The sequence below is a fragment of the Odocoileus virginianus genome, chromosome 7 (assembly GCF_023699985.2).
Source record: "Odocoileus virginianus isolate 20LAN1187 ecotype Illinois chromosome 7, Ovbor_1.2, whole genome shotgun sequence".
Classification (NCBI taxonomy): domain Eukaryota; kingdom Metazoa; phylum Chordata; class Mammalia; order Artiodactyla; family Cervidae; genus Odocoileus; species Odocoileus virginianus.
This window is the reverse complement of record NC_069680.1, coordinates 75,053,201-75,074,757: the sequence shown is the minus strand read 5'-3', so window position 1 is coordinate 75,074,757 and position 21,557 is coordinate 75,053,201. Positions and strand designations below refer to the sequence as shown.

The following is a 21,557-nucleotide window of genomic DNA, read 5'->3' as shown; positions in this document are numbered from 1 at the left end:
TTACTTTCCAAGTTTTTTTTGTTTATTTTGTTTTGGTTTTGATAATAACCATTGCTGTGGTTTTGGATTACATTTCCCTAGTGTCTAGTGATGTTGAGAATCTTTTTATGTGCTTAATGTCTGTTTATATATATTCTTTGTAGAAATGTATATTTAAGTCCATTACCCATTTTGTAATTGGGTTGTTTGGTTTTGGTTGTTGAATTGTAGGAGTTCTTGTGCATTCTGGATATCCGTTTCTCATCAGATATATGATTTGCAACTGTTCTTTCATTCTGTAGGTTATCTTTTCATTTTTTATGGTATCTTTTGCACAAAAGTTTTTACTTTTGATGAAGTTTGATTTATCTGCTGTTTTTCTTTTGTTGCCTGTGTTTTTGGTGTCATATCTAAAAATCATTACATAATCCAATATTGTGAAGCTTTTCCCCTATGTTTTCTTATAAGTTTATTAGTTTTAGCCTTTACTTTTAGGTCTCTGATTCATTTTGAATTAACTTTTGTATATACCATGTAGGTATAAAGCAAGAATCTAACTGCATTCTTTGGCATGTAGACATTCTGTTTTCCTAACATCATTTGTTTAAAATACTGTCATTTCTCATTTTGGATGATCTTGGTATCCTTGTAAAAAAAAATCAATTAAACAGATATAAGAAGGTTTATTTCTGGGCTCTCCATTTTATTCCATTTTTCTATATGTCTGTCCTTATGCCAGAGTCATACTGTTTTGATTATTGTAGTTTTGTAATAAATTTTGTAACCAGCAAATGTGAATCTACCAACTTTGTTTTTATTCAAGGTTTTGCTTATAGCTATTTGAGTTTCCTGAGATCCCATATGAACTTTGGGGTGGATTGTTCAATTTCTACAAAAAAGAAAAAAGAAAAAATGTTGTTGAGACTTTGATAGATACTGCATTGAATTTGTAGATACCCTTAGCTAGTATTGACAATTTAACAATATTAGGGCTGTTAATCCATGAATATGTAATGTTTGCTGATGAAAAGTCAATTAACAATTAAGCAAAGAAGAAAAAGTAGAGAATTTTATTAAAGCTAAACAGAGGATTATAATCTAAGAGACAGAGTCTCAGAGTCTCTGAGAACTGTTTCACTTGCCAGGAGGTAGAAATGCAGTTTTATATATTTTTGAGACAAAGAATCATATACCACACTGACAGGTTAACATTACACGTAAAGTTCATCAGAGATTTTAGCCAGGTATGCATATAAAGAATAAGCTTTTAGGTCAATGATCCCCTGCCAGAATGAGAAAAGAAGAATTGATCTTAAAAGTTACAATACTGGCATCAGAAGAAAGGGACCATTATCCTCAAAGGTTGATTATATCCTCCTATCTTGAGGAGATATGGTTAGGGCACAATGCATATTTGGGAGCAGTCCATCACAAATGGGGGCATATACTGCATGTTTTAGTTTTGACTTAGCTTGATTGTCTTACCATAGAAAAAACTATGATTTCCTTATCATATTTTTCCAATGATTTACATATTTACAGAATTTCACTGGAGTGGATTGCCATTTCCTTCTCCAGGGGATCTTCCCAACCCAGGGATCAAACCCAGGTCTTCCGCACCGCGAGCAGATGCTTTACCAGCTGAGCCACCAGGGAATCCCTCACTTCACTTCACTTCGTCTCATTGATTACATTAATTCTTAAAGATTTTATTCTGTTTGATAATGTAAATGAAGCTGTTTTCTTAATTTCCTTCTTAGAATGTTCATTATTAGTATTGTTATTCATTCACTCAATAGTGTCCAACTCTTTGCAACCTCATAGACTGCAACACACCAGGCTTCCCTGTACATCACGAACTCCTGGAGCTCGCTCAAACTCATGTCCATCGAGTCAGTGATGCCATCCAACCATCTCATCCTCTGTCGTCCCCTTCTCCTCCTGCCCTCAATCCTTCCCAGCAACAGGGTCTTTTCTAGTGAGTCAGTTCTTCACAGCAGGTGGCCAAATTATTGGAGTTTCAGCTTCAGCATCAGTCCTTCCAATGAATATTCAGGATTTATTTTCTTTAGGATTGACTGGTTTGATCTCCTTGTTGTCCAAGTTACTCTCAAGAGTCTTTTCCAGCACCACTGTTCAAAAGCATCAATTCCTCGGCTCTCAGCTTTCCTTATGATCCAATTCTCACATTTATACATGGCTACTGGAAAAACCATAGCTTTGACTACTACAGTTCTTTGCTGGCAAAGTAATGTCTCTACTTTTCAATATGCTTCTTCCAGCCTGGCATTTCTCATGATGTTCTCTGCATAGAAGTTAAATATGCAGGGTGACAATATGTAGCCTTGACATACTCCTTTCCTAATTTTGAAAGTTTCTATATACTATAATATCTAATGTACATTATTCAGTTCAGTTCAGTCACTCAGTCGTGTCTGACTCTTTGCAACCTCATGGACTGCAGCACACCAGGCCTCCCTGTCCATCACCAACTCCCGGAGTTTACTCAAACTCATGTCCATCCAGCCATCTCATCCTCTGTCATCCCCTTCTCCTCCCACCTTCAATCTTTCCCAGCATCAGGGTCTTTTCCAATGAGTCAGTTGTTCGTATCAGGTGGACAAAGTGTTAGAGTTTCAGCTTCAACAAGAGTCTTTCCAATGAATATTCAGGACTGATCTCCTTTAGGATGAACTGGTTTGATCTCCTTGCACTCCAAGGGACTCTCAAGAGTCTTCTCCAACACCACAGTTCAAAAGCATCAATTCTTTGGTGCTCAGTTTTCTTTATAGTCCAAATCTCACATCCATACATGACTACTGGAAAAACCACAGCTTTGACTAAACCGACCTTTGTTGGCAAAGTAATGTCTCTGCTTTTTAATATGGTGTGTAGATTGGTCATAACTTTTCTTCCAAGAAGCAAGTGTCTTTTAATTTCATGGCTGCAGTCACCATCTGTAGGGATTTTGGAACCCCAAAAGAGTAAAGTCTGTCACTGTTTTCACTGTTTCCCCAACTATTTGCCATGAACTGATGAGACCAAATGCCATGATCTTAGTTTTCTGAATGTTAAGTTTTAAGTCAGCTTTTTCACTCTCCTCTTTCACTTTCATCAAGAGGCTTTTTAGTTCCTCTTCACTTTCTGCCATAAGGGTGGTGTCATCTGCATATCTGAGGTTATTGATATTTCTTCCAGCAATCTTGATTTCAGCTTGTGCTTCCTCCAGCCCAGAATTTCTCATGATGTACTCTGCATATAAGTTAAGTAAGCAGGGTGACAGTATACAGCTTTGATGTACTCCTTTTCCTATTTGGAAACAGTCTGTTGTTCCATGTCCAGTTCTAACTGCTGCTTCCTGACCTGCATACAGATTTCTCAGGAGGCATGACAGGTGGTCTGGTATTCCCATCTCTTGAAGAATTTTCCAGTTTGTTGTGATCCACACAGTCAAAGACTTTGGCATAGTCAATAAAGCAGAAGTAGCCGTTTTTCTCTTGCTTTTTCAATGATTCAACAAATGTTGGCAATTTGATCTCTGCTTCCTCTGCCTTTTCTAAAACCAGCTTGAACATCTGGAAGTTCATGGTTCATGTACTGTTGAAGCCTGGCTTGGAGAATTTTAAGCATTACTTTGCTAGTGTGTGACATGAGTACAATGGTTGAGGTAATTTGAGCATTCTTTGGCATTGCCTTTTTTGGGGATTGGAATGAAAATTGACCTTTGCCAGTCCTGTGGCCACTGCTGAGTTTTCCAAATTTGCTGGCATATTGAGTGCAGCACTTTCACAGCATCATCTTTTAGGATTTGAAATAGCTCAACTGGAATTCCATCACCTCCACTAACTTTGTTAGTAGTGATGCTTCCTAAGGCCCACTCAACTTTGCACTCCAGAATGTCTGGCTCTAGATAAGTGATCATACCATCATGGTTATCTGGATCATGAAAATCTTTTTTGTATAGTTCTTCTGTGTATTCTTACACCTCTTCTTAATATCTTCTGCTTCTGTTAGGTCCATACCATTTCTATCCTTTATTGTGCCCATCTTTGCATGAAATTTTCCTTTGGTATCTCTAATTTTCTTGAAGAGATCTCTAGTCTTTCCCATTTTATTGCTTTCCTCTAACTCTTTGCATTGATCACTGAGGAAGGCTTTCTTATCTCTCCTTGTTATTCCTTGGAACTCTGCATTCAAATGGGTTTATCTTTCCTTTTCTCCTTTGCCTTTCGCTTCTCTTCTTTTCACAGCTATCTGGAGAAATACTCCAGAAAGAATGAAGAGAGGAAGCCAAAGCAAAACAACACCCAGTTGTGCATGTGACTGTGATAGAAGTCCAATACTGTAAAGAGCAATATTGCATAGGAACCTGGAATGTTAGGTCAATGAATCAAGGCAAATTGGAAGTGGTCAAGTAGGAGATGGCAAGAGTGAACATCAACATTTTAGGAATCAGTGAACTAAAATGTACTTGAATGGGTGAACTTAACTCAGATGACCATTATATCTACTACTGTGGGCAAGAATCCCTTAGAAGAAATGGAGTAGCCATCATAGTCAACAAGAGAGTCTGAAATGCAGTACTTGGAGGCAATCTCAAAAACAACAGAATGATCTCTGTTTCCAAGGCAAACCATTATATCACAGTAATCCAAGTCTATGCCCTGAACAAATTTTCCTTTGGTATCTCTAATTTTCTTACAAAATAGCTATGAAAAAAAGAGAAGTAAAAGGCAAAGGAGAAAAGGAAAGATATACCCATTTGAATGCAGAGTACCAATATACATTATTAGTATATAGAAATATAACTGATTTTTATATGTCAATTTTGTATCCTATAACTTTGCTGAATTGCTTTATTAAATCAAATGTTTTTGTGAAATTTTCAGGGATTTTTACATATAAGATTATGTTATCCAAGTACGGAGATGCCATATCTTTTTTTTTTTCCAGTTTGGATGCCTTTATTTCTCTTTCTTGCCTAGTTGCCTATAACTTTCAATTTTATGTTAACAGAAGTAATGAAAGTGATCATCCTTGTACTACTTTTGATCTTTGGGGAAAAGCTTTTGGTCTTTCACCATTGTTGTGTTAGCTGTAGGTTTTTCATATATTAGCCTTTATCATGTTTTTCAGAGAATTTTTCTCTGTTCTTAATTTGAGTATTTTTACAAAGGGAGTTTAGATTTTATAAAATGATTCTTCTTCCTCAGTTGAAATGATTATGTAGTTTTCCAATATACTAATTTTATTAATTACATTGTTTAATTTTTTATGTTGAAACTTCTTTATATTATAGAAATAAATCCCACCTTTTCAGATGCTGCTAGATTTTTTAATTGAAGATTTTTTTATTTATATCCATATGAAATATTAGTCTGTACTCTTCTTGTATGGTTTGTCTAGCATCGGTATCAGGGTAATGCAAGCCTCATAAAATAAGTTTGAAAGTGTTCCTTAATCTTCCATTTTTTAACAGATTTTGAGAAAGATTACTGTTAATTCTTCTTTAAATGATTAGTGGAATTAACCTGTGATACCATCTGGTCCTGGACTTTTCTCTGTTGGGAGATTATTGATTACTGAATCGAGCTTTTGTTTACTCATGATTCAGTTTTGGTAGTTAAGTGTGTTTCTTGGAACTCACTCACTTCATCTAGGTTATCTATTTTGTTGGCTTACAAATTTCAGTGCTCTCTTAAATCTTTTTTATTTGTATAAAATCAGTAGTAGTGCCCCCACTTCATTTTCTTATTTCAGTAATTTGAGTCACCCCTCTTTAGGTCAGTGGATATAAAGGTATGTAGATTTTGCTGGTCTTTTCAATATGCCAATTTTTTTATTTCATTGGTATTTATTTTTCTATTCTATGTTTTATCCATCTCTGTTATAGCCTTTTTTATTTCCTCCCTTCTGCTAGTTTGGGCTAGTTTTCATTTCTTTTTCTAGTTCCATAAGCTATAAAGTTAGTTTATAGATTTGAGATTTTTCTTCGGTTTTAATGAATCTGTTTACAACTACAAATTTCCCTCTCTACTTTCACTGTATGTTTTGGTATGTCTGGTTCCTTTTTCATTTGTCTCCTATTTTCTAATTTCTCTTGTGACCCATTCGCTGATTAAAAGGGCATCGTTTAAACAATTTCCACATATTTGTGAATTTCCAGATTACTTTATGCTATTGACTTAACTTGCTGCAACTAGAGAAAGACCTCACGCAGCAGCAAAGACCTAGCACAGCTAAAAATTAAATAAATAAATGAATATTTTTAAAAAGAATTTTAAAGAAATGTCTTATAATCTATCCTGGAGAAAAATCTGTATTCTACTGTTTAGCAGAAGAGTGTTCTATACATATCTGTTAGATACAATTGGCTTGTGATGACGTTCACATCCGTTATTCCCTTATTTCTCTATTTTCTTATAGTTTGTTTGATTGTTCTATTACTGAAAGTGAGGTATTGAAGTCTCTGACTATTATTGTAGACCTGTTTGTATCTCCCTTACTTCTGTTTGCTTCTTAAATTTTGCTTATCTGATATTTGGTGCATATCTGTTTGTAATTTTTTGTCTTCTCAGTGAAGTAACACTCCCTTAATTATATAACGTCTTTCTTGTCTTTCATAACAATTATTTATGTAAAGTCTAATAGTCATCCCAGCTCTCTTTGGATTTATCTTTGCTTGAAGGATCTCTTATCATCCTTTCATTTTTTAACCTCCTGGTGTCTTAACATCAAAAGTGAGTCTCTTGTAGTCGTCATATGGTTGCATCTTTTTTTATCCACTATGGCAATTTGTATGCTTTGATTGGAGAGTTTAATCCATGCATATTTAAAGTAATTACTGATAGGGAAGGACTTTTGCTATTTGTTTTCTGTATGTCTTTTAGCTTTCTTTCTCCCTAATTTTCTTCATTTCTGCCTTCTTTTGTGTTTAGTTGATTTTTTTTTTTAAAGTAACAGGTTTTGGTTCCCTTTTTACTTCCTTTGTGTGAAAATATGTTCAGTACCTATTAGAGATATTTTCTTTATCGCCACATGGGCATTAATGGTTACAAATCAATATTTTCATATACAATATATACATATAGTTTTTCTGATTTTCTTTATTTCTTCCTTTTTAAAAATCCTTATTTTCCTTCAAATATAGTTGACATATATCAAGTATATTTAGATAGCACCTTTATCAAATCACATGATTATTACTTCTTTTTTGTGGTGGGAATAATTAAGATCTAGTCACTTAGAAAATTTAATGATTATAATAAAATATTTTTGTATGTTCACTAAACTGTGCATTAGCTACCTGAGATTTATTTGTCAACTAGTCGCAAGTTTGTACCCTTAAACATCACTGCTTATTCCCCCAAGACCCTGGTAACCACCACTTTACCCTGTTTAGTTGAGTTTGGCTATTTTAGATTCCACATGTAAGTGATAACATACAATATTTGTCTTTCTGTGTCTGACTTATCTTACTTAGCAAAAGATCCATCACTATTGACACAAATGGCAGAATAGCTTTCTTTCTTATGGCTGAATTATACTCCATTGTATATAAATACAGCGTGTTCTTTAATCTACTCATCTCTTCATGGGCACTTAGGTTGTTTCTGTTATTTTCGCTATTGTGAATACTGCTGCAATAAACATGGAATTGTGTATGTCCCTTCAATATTCTGTTTTCATTCCCCATTCACTTCCCCACCCAGCAGTGGGATTGCTGGGTGTGGTGATTCTATTTTAAATTTTCTCTGGAACCTCCATATTGTTTTCCATAGTGGCTGTGCATTGTCACCAATGCTTGTTATCTCTTGTCTTCTTGATGATAGCCATTCTAACAGGTGAGAGGTGTATCTCATTGTGGTTTTTTATTTGCATTCCTTTGATAATTAGTGACACGGAGCATCTTTTCATGTACTTGCTGTCCATTTGGATGTCTCCTTCGAAAAAAGTATCTATTTCTCTACCCACTTTTTAATAAGACTGTTTGGGTATTTTTATTTGAGTTGTATATGCCTTTTACATATTTTAGGTATTAACCCTTTATCCAATATGTGATTGTAAATATTTAGTCCCAGTCTATTGGTTGCCTTTTTATTTTTTTGTTGTTGTCACTTTTGCTTTGCAGAAGTTTTATGCTTGATGTTGATTTTTGCTTTTGTTGTTTGTGATTTTGTTGTTATACCCCCAAAAGTTATTGGCAAGATTAATCTCAAAGTTTCTCTCTATATTTCCTTCTAGGAGTTTCATGGTATCAGGTCTTATGACTTGAAGTTAGTTTTGGTGAGTCGGGTAACATGCAGGTTCATTTCCATTTTCCTGCATGTGCTTTATTTTTTCAATACCATTTGTTGAAGATATTATATTTTCCCCATGGGTGCTCTTAGCTCCCTTGTTCAAATATTTGTTAACTATATGTGGCATTAATTCTGGGTTCTCTATTCTGTTTCATTTGTCTGTGTGTCTATTTTTATGCTATTACTATAAGGTTTTAATCACTATCGCTTTGAAATCAGGAATGAGAGTTTGAAGTCAGGAAGTATGTTGCCTCCAGATTTGTTCTTTCTCAGGAATGCTTTGGTTATTTGGAGTTTTTTGTGGCTTCACACAGATTCTAGGACTATTTTTTTCTATTGCTATGAATGCATTGGAATTTTGACAGGGATAGCATTGAAGCTATATGGCTTTTGGTACTATGGAAATTTTTACAATATTTTTTTTTCCAATGCAGGAACATGGGGTGTCTTTTCAATTTGTGACATAGTTTTTATTGAACAGATTCTCACTTCTTTAGTTAAATTTATTCCTAGGTGTTTTCTTATTTTTTATGTTATTCCCAATAGGATAGTTTCCTTTATTTGTCTTTCAACGTTTCATTACTGGAACTGCAACTGATTTCTGTATGTTGATTTTTATATCTTGAAAATTCACCGAATTCATTGTTTAGATCCAACAGGTCTTTGGTTGAGTATTTGGAATTCTTTATATACAAAATCAAATAATTTGCAAATAATGACAAGCATGCTTCTTCCTTTCCAATTTGAATGCCTTTTGTTCTTTGTTGTGCCAATTAGCTTTAACAGAAGAGTGATAAAAGTGAGAATCCTTGGCTCAGGCCTGATCTTAGAGCTTTCAACTTTCCACCAATGAGTATAATGTTAACTGTGGGTTTATTGTGTACGGCCTTAATTATTTTGTGATATGTTCCTTCTATACTCAAATCTGTTTGAGGTTTTTTTATCATGAAATATTGTTGTAATATGTCAAATGCTTTTCCTGAATCTATTGAGTTGATCTTGTGATTGTTAGCTTTCATCTGTTGATGTTGTGTATCCCATTTTTTAATTTGCATACGTTGAACCATGCTCACATTCCAAGGATAAATCTCATTTGGACGTGGTGTATAATTCTTTTAATGTGTTCTCTTTTTGTGATTTGAGTACATGAAGTACAAAAGTTTTACTTTCTAATTGAAGTATAGTTGACTTAAACAATATTATGTTAGTTTCAAGTGTTAAGAAAGGACTTGTCTTGCAATTTAGTATGGACGCTTCTGATAGAAAGCCTATTTTGTGGGCCAGTTGTCAGAGTCTGGTGTTTGCTACTCAGTAATTTTTGGATATGGGCTTTCTTGGGTCTCAGTGGTAAGGAATCCACCCACCAATGCAGAAGAGCTGGGTTTGACCCCAGGAAGATGCCCTTGAGAAGGAAATGGCAACTCACTCCAATATTCTTGCCTGGGAAATTCCACAGACAGAGGGCCCTGGTGGGCTACAGTCCATGAGGTTATAAGTCAGACATGTCTTAGAGACCAAACAACAACAACAATTATTAGACATAGCCATGTCACATGCATCTGCTCACTGCAATGTGCAGAGCATGTGTTTTAAGGCTAGAAATGGGTTCAGTTCCATACCAGCTATGGAAATTGTGGAAAATTCCATGACTTGTGAGAGCCTCAGCTTTCTTATCTGAAAAATGAAAATAATGCTGATATCATGGGGTTGTTCTGGAATTGGAACTCATGTAACATGAAGTGCCTGGTACACACATATCAGTGAATGATAATCTTGATAATGTTTAAAGAATCTATTCTTAGTTTCATCACTATTTGTTGAGAGATTTAGTTGCAGTCTAGAGGATGCAGAAGGAATGGTAGACAGGACCAACTAAGAGACTTCTGTTGGAATATTGTGCCAAAGAGCCCTGACATGCACCCAAACACATACTTTCAAGGGACAAGAGAGGAGCAGACACCTGGGAATGGTTTATGCTCAAGGGAAACTGAGGGACCAGAAGAGTCATATCAAAATCACTGGAGGCTTTTCCAAACAATGCATCCTACATCACCTCCAATGTGATAGATGCACAGCCATCCTGGTTTGTTAGCAGAAGTTCCTCATCCCTTAAAAAGTTCCTGACTCCCAAGCACACAGGTCTGGTTGGTCACCCTTCCCACACTTAAAACTTGTGAATTCACCACCAGAATGACCCACTGAGATTGCTGAGGGTGTGTGGCAGCCTTCAGCCACATGGAGTGGGAGGAAGGAGTTGCTAAAGGGTCTACTGGAAAGGAAACTGAGGAGGCAGAAATTCTGCCTACATAATGGATGCACCTCATCCCTTTAACTCAAGTCTTCTTCATTTTCAGGTCAGGAAGTGTGAACAACAACTGGATGAACATTTATTCCTTTGTGGAGGATTTGGTCAAGAAGTTTGAAAAGTATGGCTTCTCCAAATTGCAGGGTATTTTCCTCTGCCAGGCAGAGTACACAGCTGTTTAGACTCAGTGGGAAAGGGAGCCCCTAGAGTCAAGAGCACAGAGACCAGGGGAATGTTCTGAAGCAAAAAAGAACAGGTCATGTAGATTCCATTGGGTCTCAGCAGTTTTCTTGCCTCCTACTTGGAAGGCAGGTCATAATTGTAGGGGACACAGTCTACCCTGAAGTTCCTCATAGATGAGGAAACAGGCAAACCTGTAATGCGATAACTGAATACCAGGTTAAATGGTGTCAAAAGCCAAAAGAAAAAGGCAAAAGTCTTAAAAGGCAAATTAAAGAGAAAACAAGAATTCTTAGGGAAAAAGTCAAGGGTGGTTTCCTAGAGGATGTGGAACTTGAACCAGATCTTGAAGGATGGGGAAGAGAGAGTAACAGAAACTATTACGGAGACTTCTTGTGCAGTGAGTGGTCTGTTCAGCTGGAGAATAGGGTTAATGCAGAAGAAGGTTGGGAGATGAGGCTGCACAGGATGGATTTGGACCGAAGCCTTCAGGGCACATAATGTCAGGCCAAGGGACTTGGATTTCCTGCTGTAAAAAAATAGAGATCTACAGATGATTCTTGGGCAGGGGTCTGACATGATCAAGGTTATGTTCCAAAAAGGAAAGTCTGATATTGTGAGTAAAATGTGTTGAAACAAGACCCAGGAGCAGTAGGGAGCTTATCTAAGAACCTACTGTAGCAATTTACCTAAATGATGCTAAGTGTCAATGGACCAAAAGACAGAGTCCAGGGAAAGGAAATGGAGGGATGTATATGAAAAGGTGCTAAAAAGGAGAATGATTTCTCTGAGATGAGTGGGAATAAAGCAGAGAAAGATGTAAAAGAGGGAAGAGAGGAGTAAAGATACAAAGAACTTTATAGATGAAGAGAAACCAGTTAGGAGGCCCTCGTGAAAGAATGCATAGGTATTTGATGTGTGCAGTGTGCATGTGTATGTGTGTGTGTGTGTTTAAGAGAGAGAAAAACACTTTAGAGGGGGTGAGGGGTATAAGGTTGGATCAGGATGCCATCCTGGTACATTCTTCCAAGAAGGCAGCATGTCTCCACAGGCTTCCTTCACTAGGATACTTACAATCCTTCATTAAAGTTAGAGAAACTTCCATTTTTGGGAAATGAACCCAAAAGCAGAAGCGCTGGTGTGGGGAAAAGAGAAATTGGCATGCACCTTCTTCCTGGCTGCACACTGGCTTCATTTTGAGTCTGGGTCATGCAGAGCTTCTCATGAGCACATGCTTCCTCCCCAGCCCTAACCTGCGGATGTCCTTCATCACCTTCTCCACAGAGGGTCACACCATCATGAAGCTTACTTCAGACAGGTAAGTGCCGCTTTAATCTCCCAAGGCAGGCCTGGTGAATGAGGTCCAGGGAGACTCCTAGGAGCTGAGGGTTTCCACTGGGTGCACACTGGGCCAGCCTGGGCTCCGCTGAGTGCTCACTCTGACCCCAGTCCCAGCTCCCTGGTTCCTACCAAGCCCTGACTGTGCTGGCACTGGCCTGTGCTGCTAGATCATCTCCACTTCCCCAAACCCTGCTCTCCACCTGTCCTGTCCGCTCAGCCTTCTTCGCTTTTCTTAGAACTGGCTCACTGTGAGGACTCCTGGGATCTGGTGAAGCAGATGCGTGGGCCCTTTGTGAACACTGGCCAGTGTTGGGCACCTGGTTTGTGTGGCAGTCTTTGCTCTGGGCCATGGGGGAGGAAGAGAGGCAGAGTCAGAATCAGGAGTCAGGGATGGGCATGTTGAAGGAATGGAGTTCACTGGATGGGAGCTTGGTCCCTTGATGGATCTGAGACAAGGGAGCCCATGAGTGTGGTTCCAAACACCAGGCTGGGCTGGGTGTAGGAAGAAAGCATGTCACACCAGCATCCTAGGTGTGCCCAAGGCCTGGAGGTGGAAGAGAGGGAGCTCATGAGTATCCAGGAGCTTAAGATGCTCATGATGCAAATGACTGAAACCCAGAGAGTGTGGTGGTGCCAGTGAATGGAGACAGCACCCCCTGGGCCTGGATCCCAGAAGAAACAGGGACAGGGTTTTCTGTTCAGTGCGCTGGGGGAGGCATGGTTTTGTGTGTCCCGGTGGTCTGCATTTTGCAGAGAGAGACTCTGAGTGAGCATGAGGTGGAAGAAAGCAAGTGAGTGGGGAGCTGTCAGGCTGGTGGCAGAAAGAGAGCAGGCTAGTATTCTCTCCATGCGTGGAGCTGGGAATAAGGATAGGGTGGCAGGGCAGCCAAGAAAAAGGCCAGAGTGAAGTCTGGATAAGCCCAGTCCTGGGCTGGAAGCTGGGGAGGGCTGAGGTTCCAGCACATTTAGGATGCTGTCAACAAAACAAATCTTCCCAAAAGTGACAGGAAGAGGGTAGGGTTTTGTGTTTTTTTTTTTTTTTTTTTTCTTTTTTTGCATGGGTGGATAGGGCCTTGTTTGGCCTCCACTGGCCCTGGTCACAGGCCTCCTCAGGTCCCATGTTGGGTCAGGTAGGGCAGGATCGGGGGTTCTCAGTTCTCATTTCATGGCAGAATCCCTTCTGCCTGAGGCAAGAACCAGCCTTCAGGCACCACATTCTCTAAGACTTGCTGTGATGCCTCAACCATCACACCAGATAAGCTTGAACCTAAGCCCCACACCCTGGCGTGTCCCAGTCCCATTCCCCACTATCTGCTGTAACAGAGGCCAACAGAGATCCCAGTGACAGCCTGGGGTCACTGCTCTCCAGCTCACATGGACACTCCTCGGGCCTCTTCCCCATTTACCATCTATTTCTTCCAGAGCACATGAAGCCCAGGAGCCCTAGACTCTAATGGAGCAGCTTGACCACTTCCTTTAGCACCGATCCAGTGAGGGAAGTGGTTTGGAAGAACCAAGGTCTACTACAGGGGGCCTGTGGGAGAGGATGAGAGGGCAGGGCAGACTTATCAGCAGAGTGACTTCTCCAAACGCAGCCTTGCTTGTTGAAGGATAACGTGCCCTCACCAGGGACCCCTTAGGTGCCAGCAGCACCGCCAGTCATGTTGGGGGTGCCGGATCCACAGACGCACATCCTTGGGTGCTCCCCTCTCACCACGGACTCACCGCTTGCTGAGTCCCCTGAGGTCTGCCTGCTGAGACAGGGATGAGCACATTGAAAGCCAGGTCCTATTTATAGGACTGAAGAGCAGCATCCTCCACGCTTACTGGGTGGTAGACAAAGAAGCATTAGGGTCAGTCCTATCAGTGTGAAGACATGGACAGAAGGGTCACGACAGGGCCACTTGTGTTCTCTGGTCCAGGCAGGTCTCCACAGAGCAGAATGGCACCAGCACAGCTGGTCTATTTTGTAACTGTCAACCTTCATTCCTCCTCAACCCCTTTTACTGACTTTTTTCAGAAATGAAGTTCATGATGGTCTTATCAGACTTCAGAATATAGTGCCTACAGGAGACACATACATGCAGGAAGGATTTAAAAAGGTACAGACCCTACAGCCCTGAGAATTTATTCTGCTTTGTCACATTCTTAAAGAATTATTGGGTCTTCTCACTTCTCACCTCCCCCACTTTCCTTCAATTTGTTGCAGGCAATTGAGCAAATTGAACAAGCTCACTCAGGAGGTAAGTTGCCCGCTGACATCACTGTGCTCAGCTGGGACAGAGCCAGGCCCGGCCTCAGCAAGGGCTGGTGCAGACCCTCCTCGGCCAGCTCCTAGCGCTGACTCTTGGGGCAAGCTCCTTGCCTGCTCCGTGCTGCAGGTTCCTTCTCCCCGCAGTGAGGATGAAAAGCTCCCCCTGGGATGTTCCTGAGAACCATATGGGATCATCTATTACATCTATTACATCTATCTAGTTCTTACTAGATATCAAGTGCTTGACCTACAGTTGAACTGCATGAAAAAGAAAAAAAATTCCAGGGACAATGAGCAGGGAGCAGAGACCTTGAGGTCCCCTACCTGCCCACGCTCTGTCCACCACAGTTCTGGCTCTGCCCCCTTTCCCTTCAACCTGTCCCCTCTGGTTGACTCTCATCCTGTGACCATGTTTCCAACAGTGAGAAAGGCTGTGCTCGGCCCAGAACCATCTGCATGTAGACGGTAGGGTTGCAGCCCTCATCAGGAAAGATGCAGAGACTGCTGGGGAAAGGCAGGGAGCTGGGCAGGGCCTGCTGCCCAAGCATCTGACAGTCAGTCTGGCTGTTCTTCCCTATGCTCACCTCAGAGGCTTGTCCTTGCAGGATGTAGCTGCAGTTGCCATTTAGGATAAAGGCTGTCCACCTGCCCCTAGTGAGGGTCCACTAGGAAGAGATCTGAGCCAGTCTCAGGCTCCTCATCTGTCAAGTGGGTCCTGGGCTAAGGCCCCTTTTCTTTCGAGGTGCTCTGGGTGGCAGGTTCTGGTGTCAGGGTGGCCCCTCCCAGGAGGAGAAGGTGTGGGAGCAGCACTGTGGGTCTGGCAGCCTGAGGCAGGTCACCCCAGGTGCCTTGCTCACAAGGCAACTCCCTATTTTTTCTGCAGAAAGCAAGGTTCATTCCATGATTATCTGTCTGACTGATGGAACTCTGGAGGAACTGCCACTAAAAGAAACTATAAAAGAAGTGAGTCCAGACCATCGTTACCAGCTTTGGGTTCCACTTGTTTGATGAATTATACTCAATGCTCTTTTTCTCGTAGGCTGACAAGGCTCGGAAAATGGGAGCGACAGTATACTGCGTGGGGGTAAAAAACTTTAAGGAAAATCAGGTAATTCTGAATGGGGAACCACGTGCCACTCTTGAGTCCAGCTGGGGAAAGCTTTCAGAGACAGCGGTCCCAGCATCACCCAGCGGTGTCCCTCTACCCCAGCCCAAGTGTTTGCACAACAGACAGTCATGGTATATGAAGAGCAAGTGTTGTGTAAACCTACACACCAGAGGGGCGGGTGGAGGAGCTTTCCACTTCCTGAGGGTGGGCTGCTGATAGATGCCAGAGAGTGGCCCTTGGAATCCAACATGGCAGCAGGCAAGAGTCCATTTCCTGGGATAAGATCTATTGTGTTTTCAACCTCTGACTGTGTGCCAACCATCTCCTCTCCACTGTAGTTAATGGAAATTGCAGACAGTCCATATCACGTGTTTGCAGTGGACCACGGATTCAAAGCTCTTAAAAACATCGTTGATCCAGTGAGTGAGGGCTGGACTTGAGAAGCGGGAAGAGGTGGGTTCTCAACAAGTTCCTGCCATTCACATTCCCTGCTCCTGTCCCTCATCTCCCTATTTTAGCTCGAAAGTAAGTCCTGTATTGAAATTACTTCTGTGGAGCCTTCTGATATCTGTGTAGGAGGTAAGAGCTGGAGTTGCTTTTGTAAATACAATGGTGTGTGTTTGTGTGAGTTGTTAGTATGTCCAGTGTGCACTGTGGGTGTACTGTGAGCACATGGTTTCAGTAAATATGGTTTGCGTGTGTAGTGTGAGTTGTATGCGTGAGTGTGGTGTCTGAGTGTGTGGAGTGATTGCACAGAAATTTGGGGGCATATGACTACACGGGGCCTATAAGAGAATGTGTATGTGAGGTGTATATGTGGGGGGTTATGTGTGTCTATGTGTTTGTACAACTACTTCTTCCTTGGTGGCTCAGCTAGTAAAGAATCCACCTGTAATGCAGGGTACCTGGGTTCAATCCCTGGGTTGGGAAGATCTCCTGTAGAAGGGAACGGCTACCACCTCCAGTATTCTGGCATGGAGAATTCCATGGACTCTATAGTCCATGAGGTCACAAAGAGTCGGACATGACTAAGCGACTTTTACTTTCACTTTCTAGCTTTATTAGGATATAATTGGCAAACAGCTCTGTATGTTTAATGTATGCCGCAAAATGACCTGACACAAAAATATCGCTAACTGATTACAAGCGTACATATTTTTTTTAGCTCAAAACCTGAAATTTAATTAAGAAATAAGAAAAACTTTATTTTAAAAACCCTCAACCAAACAATAACAGAAGCCGACAACATAAAAAAGGACAATGCATCAAGACTAATTAGAGTTCACCCCTGAAATGCCAACCTGATTCAATATATAAAATATCAATGTGATTTTCCTCATCAGAAAAATGAAGAAAAATGTGATTATTTCAGTGGATGAAGAAAAGAATTGGACATAGTTCATGGCCAATGTCATACTAGTAACAGATCCTGACAAAGGCATCCAACAGATGTTCACAGCTATCATTACACCCTATGGTTCAGTTGGGACGGCCTCCCTGAGATCTGGAACCTGATGAGGATGCCCTCCCTCCCCTGGGACGGTCCCTGCATCAGATTGGGGAGGATCCTGTGTAGCACATTGCTGATAGAAGCTTTCTCTCTGAACTGAGATCTGTGTGTGCCAGCTCAAGCATCCACATCACTGGGATTTGTAGAGTTGAGATGGGTGGATAAGCACATGCTCCCAATGACAGCATCTAGTTGGATGCAGCTGGATGCATATCCAGGAAACTGGTCCTGGCTGTGGTGCTCTGAATTGCAAGACTACAGTGCAATAGGCTGTGGGTTCAGACAGAGCAGCGTTCATATCTGATCCCTGATGTTCAAGGACATGAAACCGAGGCAAACTGCTGAATATCTACCAACTCCAATTTCATCTCCAAGAAGGAAAAATAACAATACCGTCTCTCAGATCTGCAGTGGGACATAGAAACAGTGGAGTTCACGGTGATTGGCATAGGCTCTAGAAGCTGGTGGCCCTTACCTGCAGGAGCTGGTGCTAAGACTTCCATCACTGACCCCTGACTCTGTCTCCACCCTCACACTGAGACCAGGTTGGGGAGGAAAGTGGTTAAAGAACACCCCAGGATAAAAGCATCTCTAGCTGAACCCTGTAGGTGGAAGCTCTCTGACTCCTCCTGTCTCTGACCCTGTGACCTGCGCAAGGTGTGGACATGGAGAGAGACCCCACACATGTGCAGGGTCTTTTCTTGCACATCCCAGCTTGCAAGCAACTTGAGAGCTTCCATTCTCTGATCATGTCCCCAGGACACACACAGGCCTGCAGACCTCAGGCAAGGATGCCTGTTGTCATTCCTGCCCCGTGGTGGCCTAGCTGGGGTGACAGGTGCCTGCTGCACACCCTCTGCCAGTGAGGCCTAGCAGTGCTGCTCTGACCTTTATAATCGCTGTCATCTTGTCAAAAGCTGCCACACAGCATGATTGTCACTGAGATAGAAAGCTCAAGGCAGGAACCTGGACCCCAAATAAAGCAGCAGCTGTCATTCTGAATAAGTCAGTGAGCCGAGTGAGGGAAAGCCAGGAGGGTGTGAGCATGAGGCACGCAGCTGCTTCAGCACCTTGGGCTACCTCTAGGAAGAGGCAGAGGCTTCTGCTGGCCTCCCTGCCTCCAGGCCTTTGCTCCAGCCCCTCCTCTACACAGGACCCGAAGGGCAGAGGAGGCTACTTCTGTAACCTTCCGGAAGCTGAGGCCCCCAAGCCAGACAACTGGGCCTTCCAATGTCCAGCCTCTACTCTAAGTCTGCCCATCTGCTGCAGAGGCTGGGGGTGGGGATATTGGGTTTCCTGCAAAACTTTGGCCAGCTTTACTGTGTCCAGCCCACCCAGCCCTTGAGACTTCACTCTCAGAGTGCCCCAATCTGCAGCCTTTCCTGGTCAGCTGGGCCCCCGAGGCTTCTCACAGCCCTTGGTGTCTCATAGTCACTCATCACTCAGTAAGAACCGTAACTTCTGCTTGGCTGTGTCCACAGCATTATCTTTTTTTATCATCCACTTCATTGTTTTTATTCCAACCGTTTATTACAGAAGATTTCAAACATATAGCAAAAATGGAAATGAACATATAATGAACATTCCTCTCTCCACTAGATTTGCAATTAATATCTAACCATATATCCCTGGTCACATATTTATCTAACTCCTCTCTCTTTCTTACCTCTCTCTCTCCATCAATCCATCTTATTTCTTGATGCATTTCAAAATAACTTATACTGATCAGACTATCACACCCACAAACCCATTATTCTGCATATCTTTACCTCCGGAACACTTTTCATTGAGTTTTGTTTTATTTTTTTCTTTTCAAATGCAGCAGACTTAAGTGTATCATTTGATGAGTTCTAGAAAATGTGCACTTGAAGGCTCAGAACATCAGAGTTGTCCCCAGAATGTTGCCTCAGCTCTCTTCCCAGGCAATCCCTGCCCCCATCCCCTAGAGGCTGCTGCTGTCTGATTTCTTCCCCCACAGGCTGTTTTGCTGCTTTAGAACTTCTCTCCGGTGACTCACAAAGGATGAGTGAGAGGTTTGGCCTGGGGCACTGGGCACTATGGTTTGGGGATTCATCCCTCCTCTGTGTTGCTGGGTTTATTCAGGCTTGACCCATAAATAAAGCCCAAATAGACCCAGGCAACAAGGTTTATTCGGGCTTTATTTATGGCTGGAGGTGGCACCTGGATTTTCTTGTATGTGACCAGACCAGAGTGAGTGTCTGCAAGAAGCCCAGCAGGTGGGGCCCAGTGGAGGTCACAGTAGGACACAGTGCAGAGCAGGGCTTCCCTCTGAGGTCTGGTGTCCAGCTCTGCATCGTGGCTGGAGACCCTTTGTGAGGGTGAGTAGGGCAGGCTGTGTCGGGCAGGGGTGAAGACAGGGCACATTGTGCATAACAGTGTGGGATTCCCCTGCAACCAGCATGGGTAGAGGCTGTCTCTCCACCATGATAAGGTCCCTCCTTGTCCCATCCCATGGTCTCCCCAATTAACAACCACAGAGTTCAACTTTGATATGTAAATTCCTATCTAAATATACTTTACAGGGATATTTTACATCAATAGGATCATGCAGTGTACATAGTATTCTCCAACCTTCTACATAATATGCCATTGCATGGATGGACCAATTTATTTCGCTGGTCTTGGGGAGACAGTATTCAGATTGTTCCTAATAGGTTGATGTTAGAAGTCATACTGTAAGACCATCCTGACGCTTACCTCTCTGTGTGCTTGGGAAAGGAATTCCCTGCAATCAAGACCAAAGTACAGTTGCTGCCTTAAGGGGAAGCCCAGCTCATGGTTAGCAGCATCCAGTTTCTCTCAAAGTGGCCATGCCACACTGCATGTGGTGTTCCCCCGCCTCCTCTCCCCAGGGCCAGTCACTTCCACCTTACGCGCCCTTGTTAGTCCCAAGCAGCTTAGATGTCCTTTTCATGCTCAGCTCCACTAGCCTTATCAGAGACAAGCCTGCCTCATCAGCTCCTCTCTCTAGAGCTCCAGGACGACTTGATGTACAACTTTTCTTCCAAAGAGAAAGTTCTCTGTTCCAGAAAGACTCAATCTCCCTTCCAGGGCCTGAGGGCTTGTAGGCAGTGGACCTGTGTGGGATGTGCAGCAAATACAGCCCTGTAAGCCTTCCTGTGACTTTATTTTCTTCCTGTGGTTGATACTGTTGGAGGAATTGGGATATGAGGAGAGGAATTTGGAAAGCAAGAGGGACAGTTTTCTGGGCAAAGCAAAAGTCCTTTACCTGGAAGTCTCTCTTGCTGAAATATTGAAACCACCATCCTGCCTTCCACTTTGGAGACTTGTCAGAGTTCAGCAGCCCCCCTTTGACAGCAGCACTGCCTGGGAGAGAGGGGCTCCACTGCATAGGTGAAGTAGCACCTGAGCGGAGCTGGAGGCAGCAGGCGACCCCAGGAGGAAGGAAGGCACCAAGGCAGAGGGCAGCATGCACTGCTCCTGAGGAAGCCAGTGTGGTCTGCGCAATGGGCTGTCATTTGGCCCTGACCTCCGCTGCTGCCCTGCCTCCAGTCACCCACATGGAGGAGGCTGGGCCCAATCTTCACCATGAGGCTGGGACCACCAGGTCCTCTACTGGGGCTTTCTCATTTCAACTCAGAGCCCTGTGAGCTGAAGACTCAGGTCAGAAGGGGCATGTCCCCAGAGAGCAGAGTGACGGATGTTTGGAATTAAGACAGGAGCAGAGGTGATGTAAATGTGTCCTGAATTGGGCACTTGAGGTCAGATCCCTATACCTGCCTTGGGCAGGAGGAAGTGACCTGCCCTTCCTAAGTCACAGTTTCCCTCTATGTAAAATTGAGTAGTAAATCTTGCCTAGCTCATACCTAAGTTCATGGGGCTGTTGGGAGATTTAAGAGAAAAAGTGTAAAGATTGGTGTGTAGTAGGTGCTCATTAGTAGGAAACAACATTTGGATGAACATAGGAGTTGTAAGCTTTGGCATGGCACTTATTTGCTCCTTTCTGATTCCCTTTGGCCTTTTGTTTATGGCAGAAAAGCTTCTACTGGCTTTTTTTTTTTTTTTTTTTGCCTCATCTAGAGCCTGATTTCCCCATGTTCAATAGCTAAAGTCTCTCTTCTCTGCCTATATCTTTACTTAAAATATGTTTTATTAGTTTATGGTTCTGCTTTGCAAGGAAACCATTCTTGGCAATAAATAATCCTGGAATATGAATTATGAAATATACTTCCATAAGATTAAGGCCCAGCCACCTTGCTAGGCTGGACTAAGTTGTGCTGGTAAAGGCATGTTTGCAGGACACTGTACCAGCTGCTTCTTCCTGGACAAATACAGATTCCTATGTCATGGTGGGCAGGGCTCTTAGGAAGTGTAAACAGTGAGGGAGCAACCTGGCAGATTTGGCTTCAGAAGCAGCATTGGTTTGTTGGCTACTGGGCATGGGAGAGGATGTCAGTAAGGGACCTCAAGGTCGCCCTGAATGAGCCAGAAAGTCACTGATTTCTTAGCACAAGGCTATCAGTTCACCTTCCCTGTGCTTTATCAAAGCTTTAGTGTTCTCTCCATGTTTCCATGTTGCTCAAGCTCTTCCAAGGACA

The 21,557-nt window shown here is 42.2% G+C and overlaps 1 protein-coding gene across 2 annotated transcripts in view; it reads left to right on the top strand.

The window, feature by feature from the left end:
* ANTXRL (ANTXR like) overlaps nucleotides 1-21,557 on the top strand; it is a 41,258-nt gene that overhangs the window by 4,572 nt on the left and 15,129 nt on the right. For both annotated transcript variants that reach the window (XM_020873910.2, XM_020873909.2), the window contains exons 2-9: nucleotides 10,634-10,705; nucleotides 12,011-12,082; nucleotides 14,126-14,207; nucleotides 14,315-14,348; nucleotides 15,243-15,322; nucleotides 15,399-15,467; nucleotides 15,806-15,886; nucleotides 15,986-16,046. In XM_020873910.2, coding sequence (XP_020729569.2) covers nucleotides 10,634-10,705; nucleotides 12,011-12,082; nucleotides 14,126-14,207; nucleotides 14,315-14,348; nucleotides 15,243-15,322; nucleotides 15,399-15,467; nucleotides 15,806-15,886; nucleotides 15,986-16,046 — 551 coding nt within the window. The remainder of the gene's footprint in view (nucleotides 1-10,633; nucleotides 10,706-12,010; nucleotides 12,083-14,125; nucleotides 14,208-14,314; nucleotides 14,349-15,242; nucleotides 15,323-15,398; nucleotides 15,468-15,805; nucleotides 15,887-15,985; nucleotides 16,047-21,557) is intronic.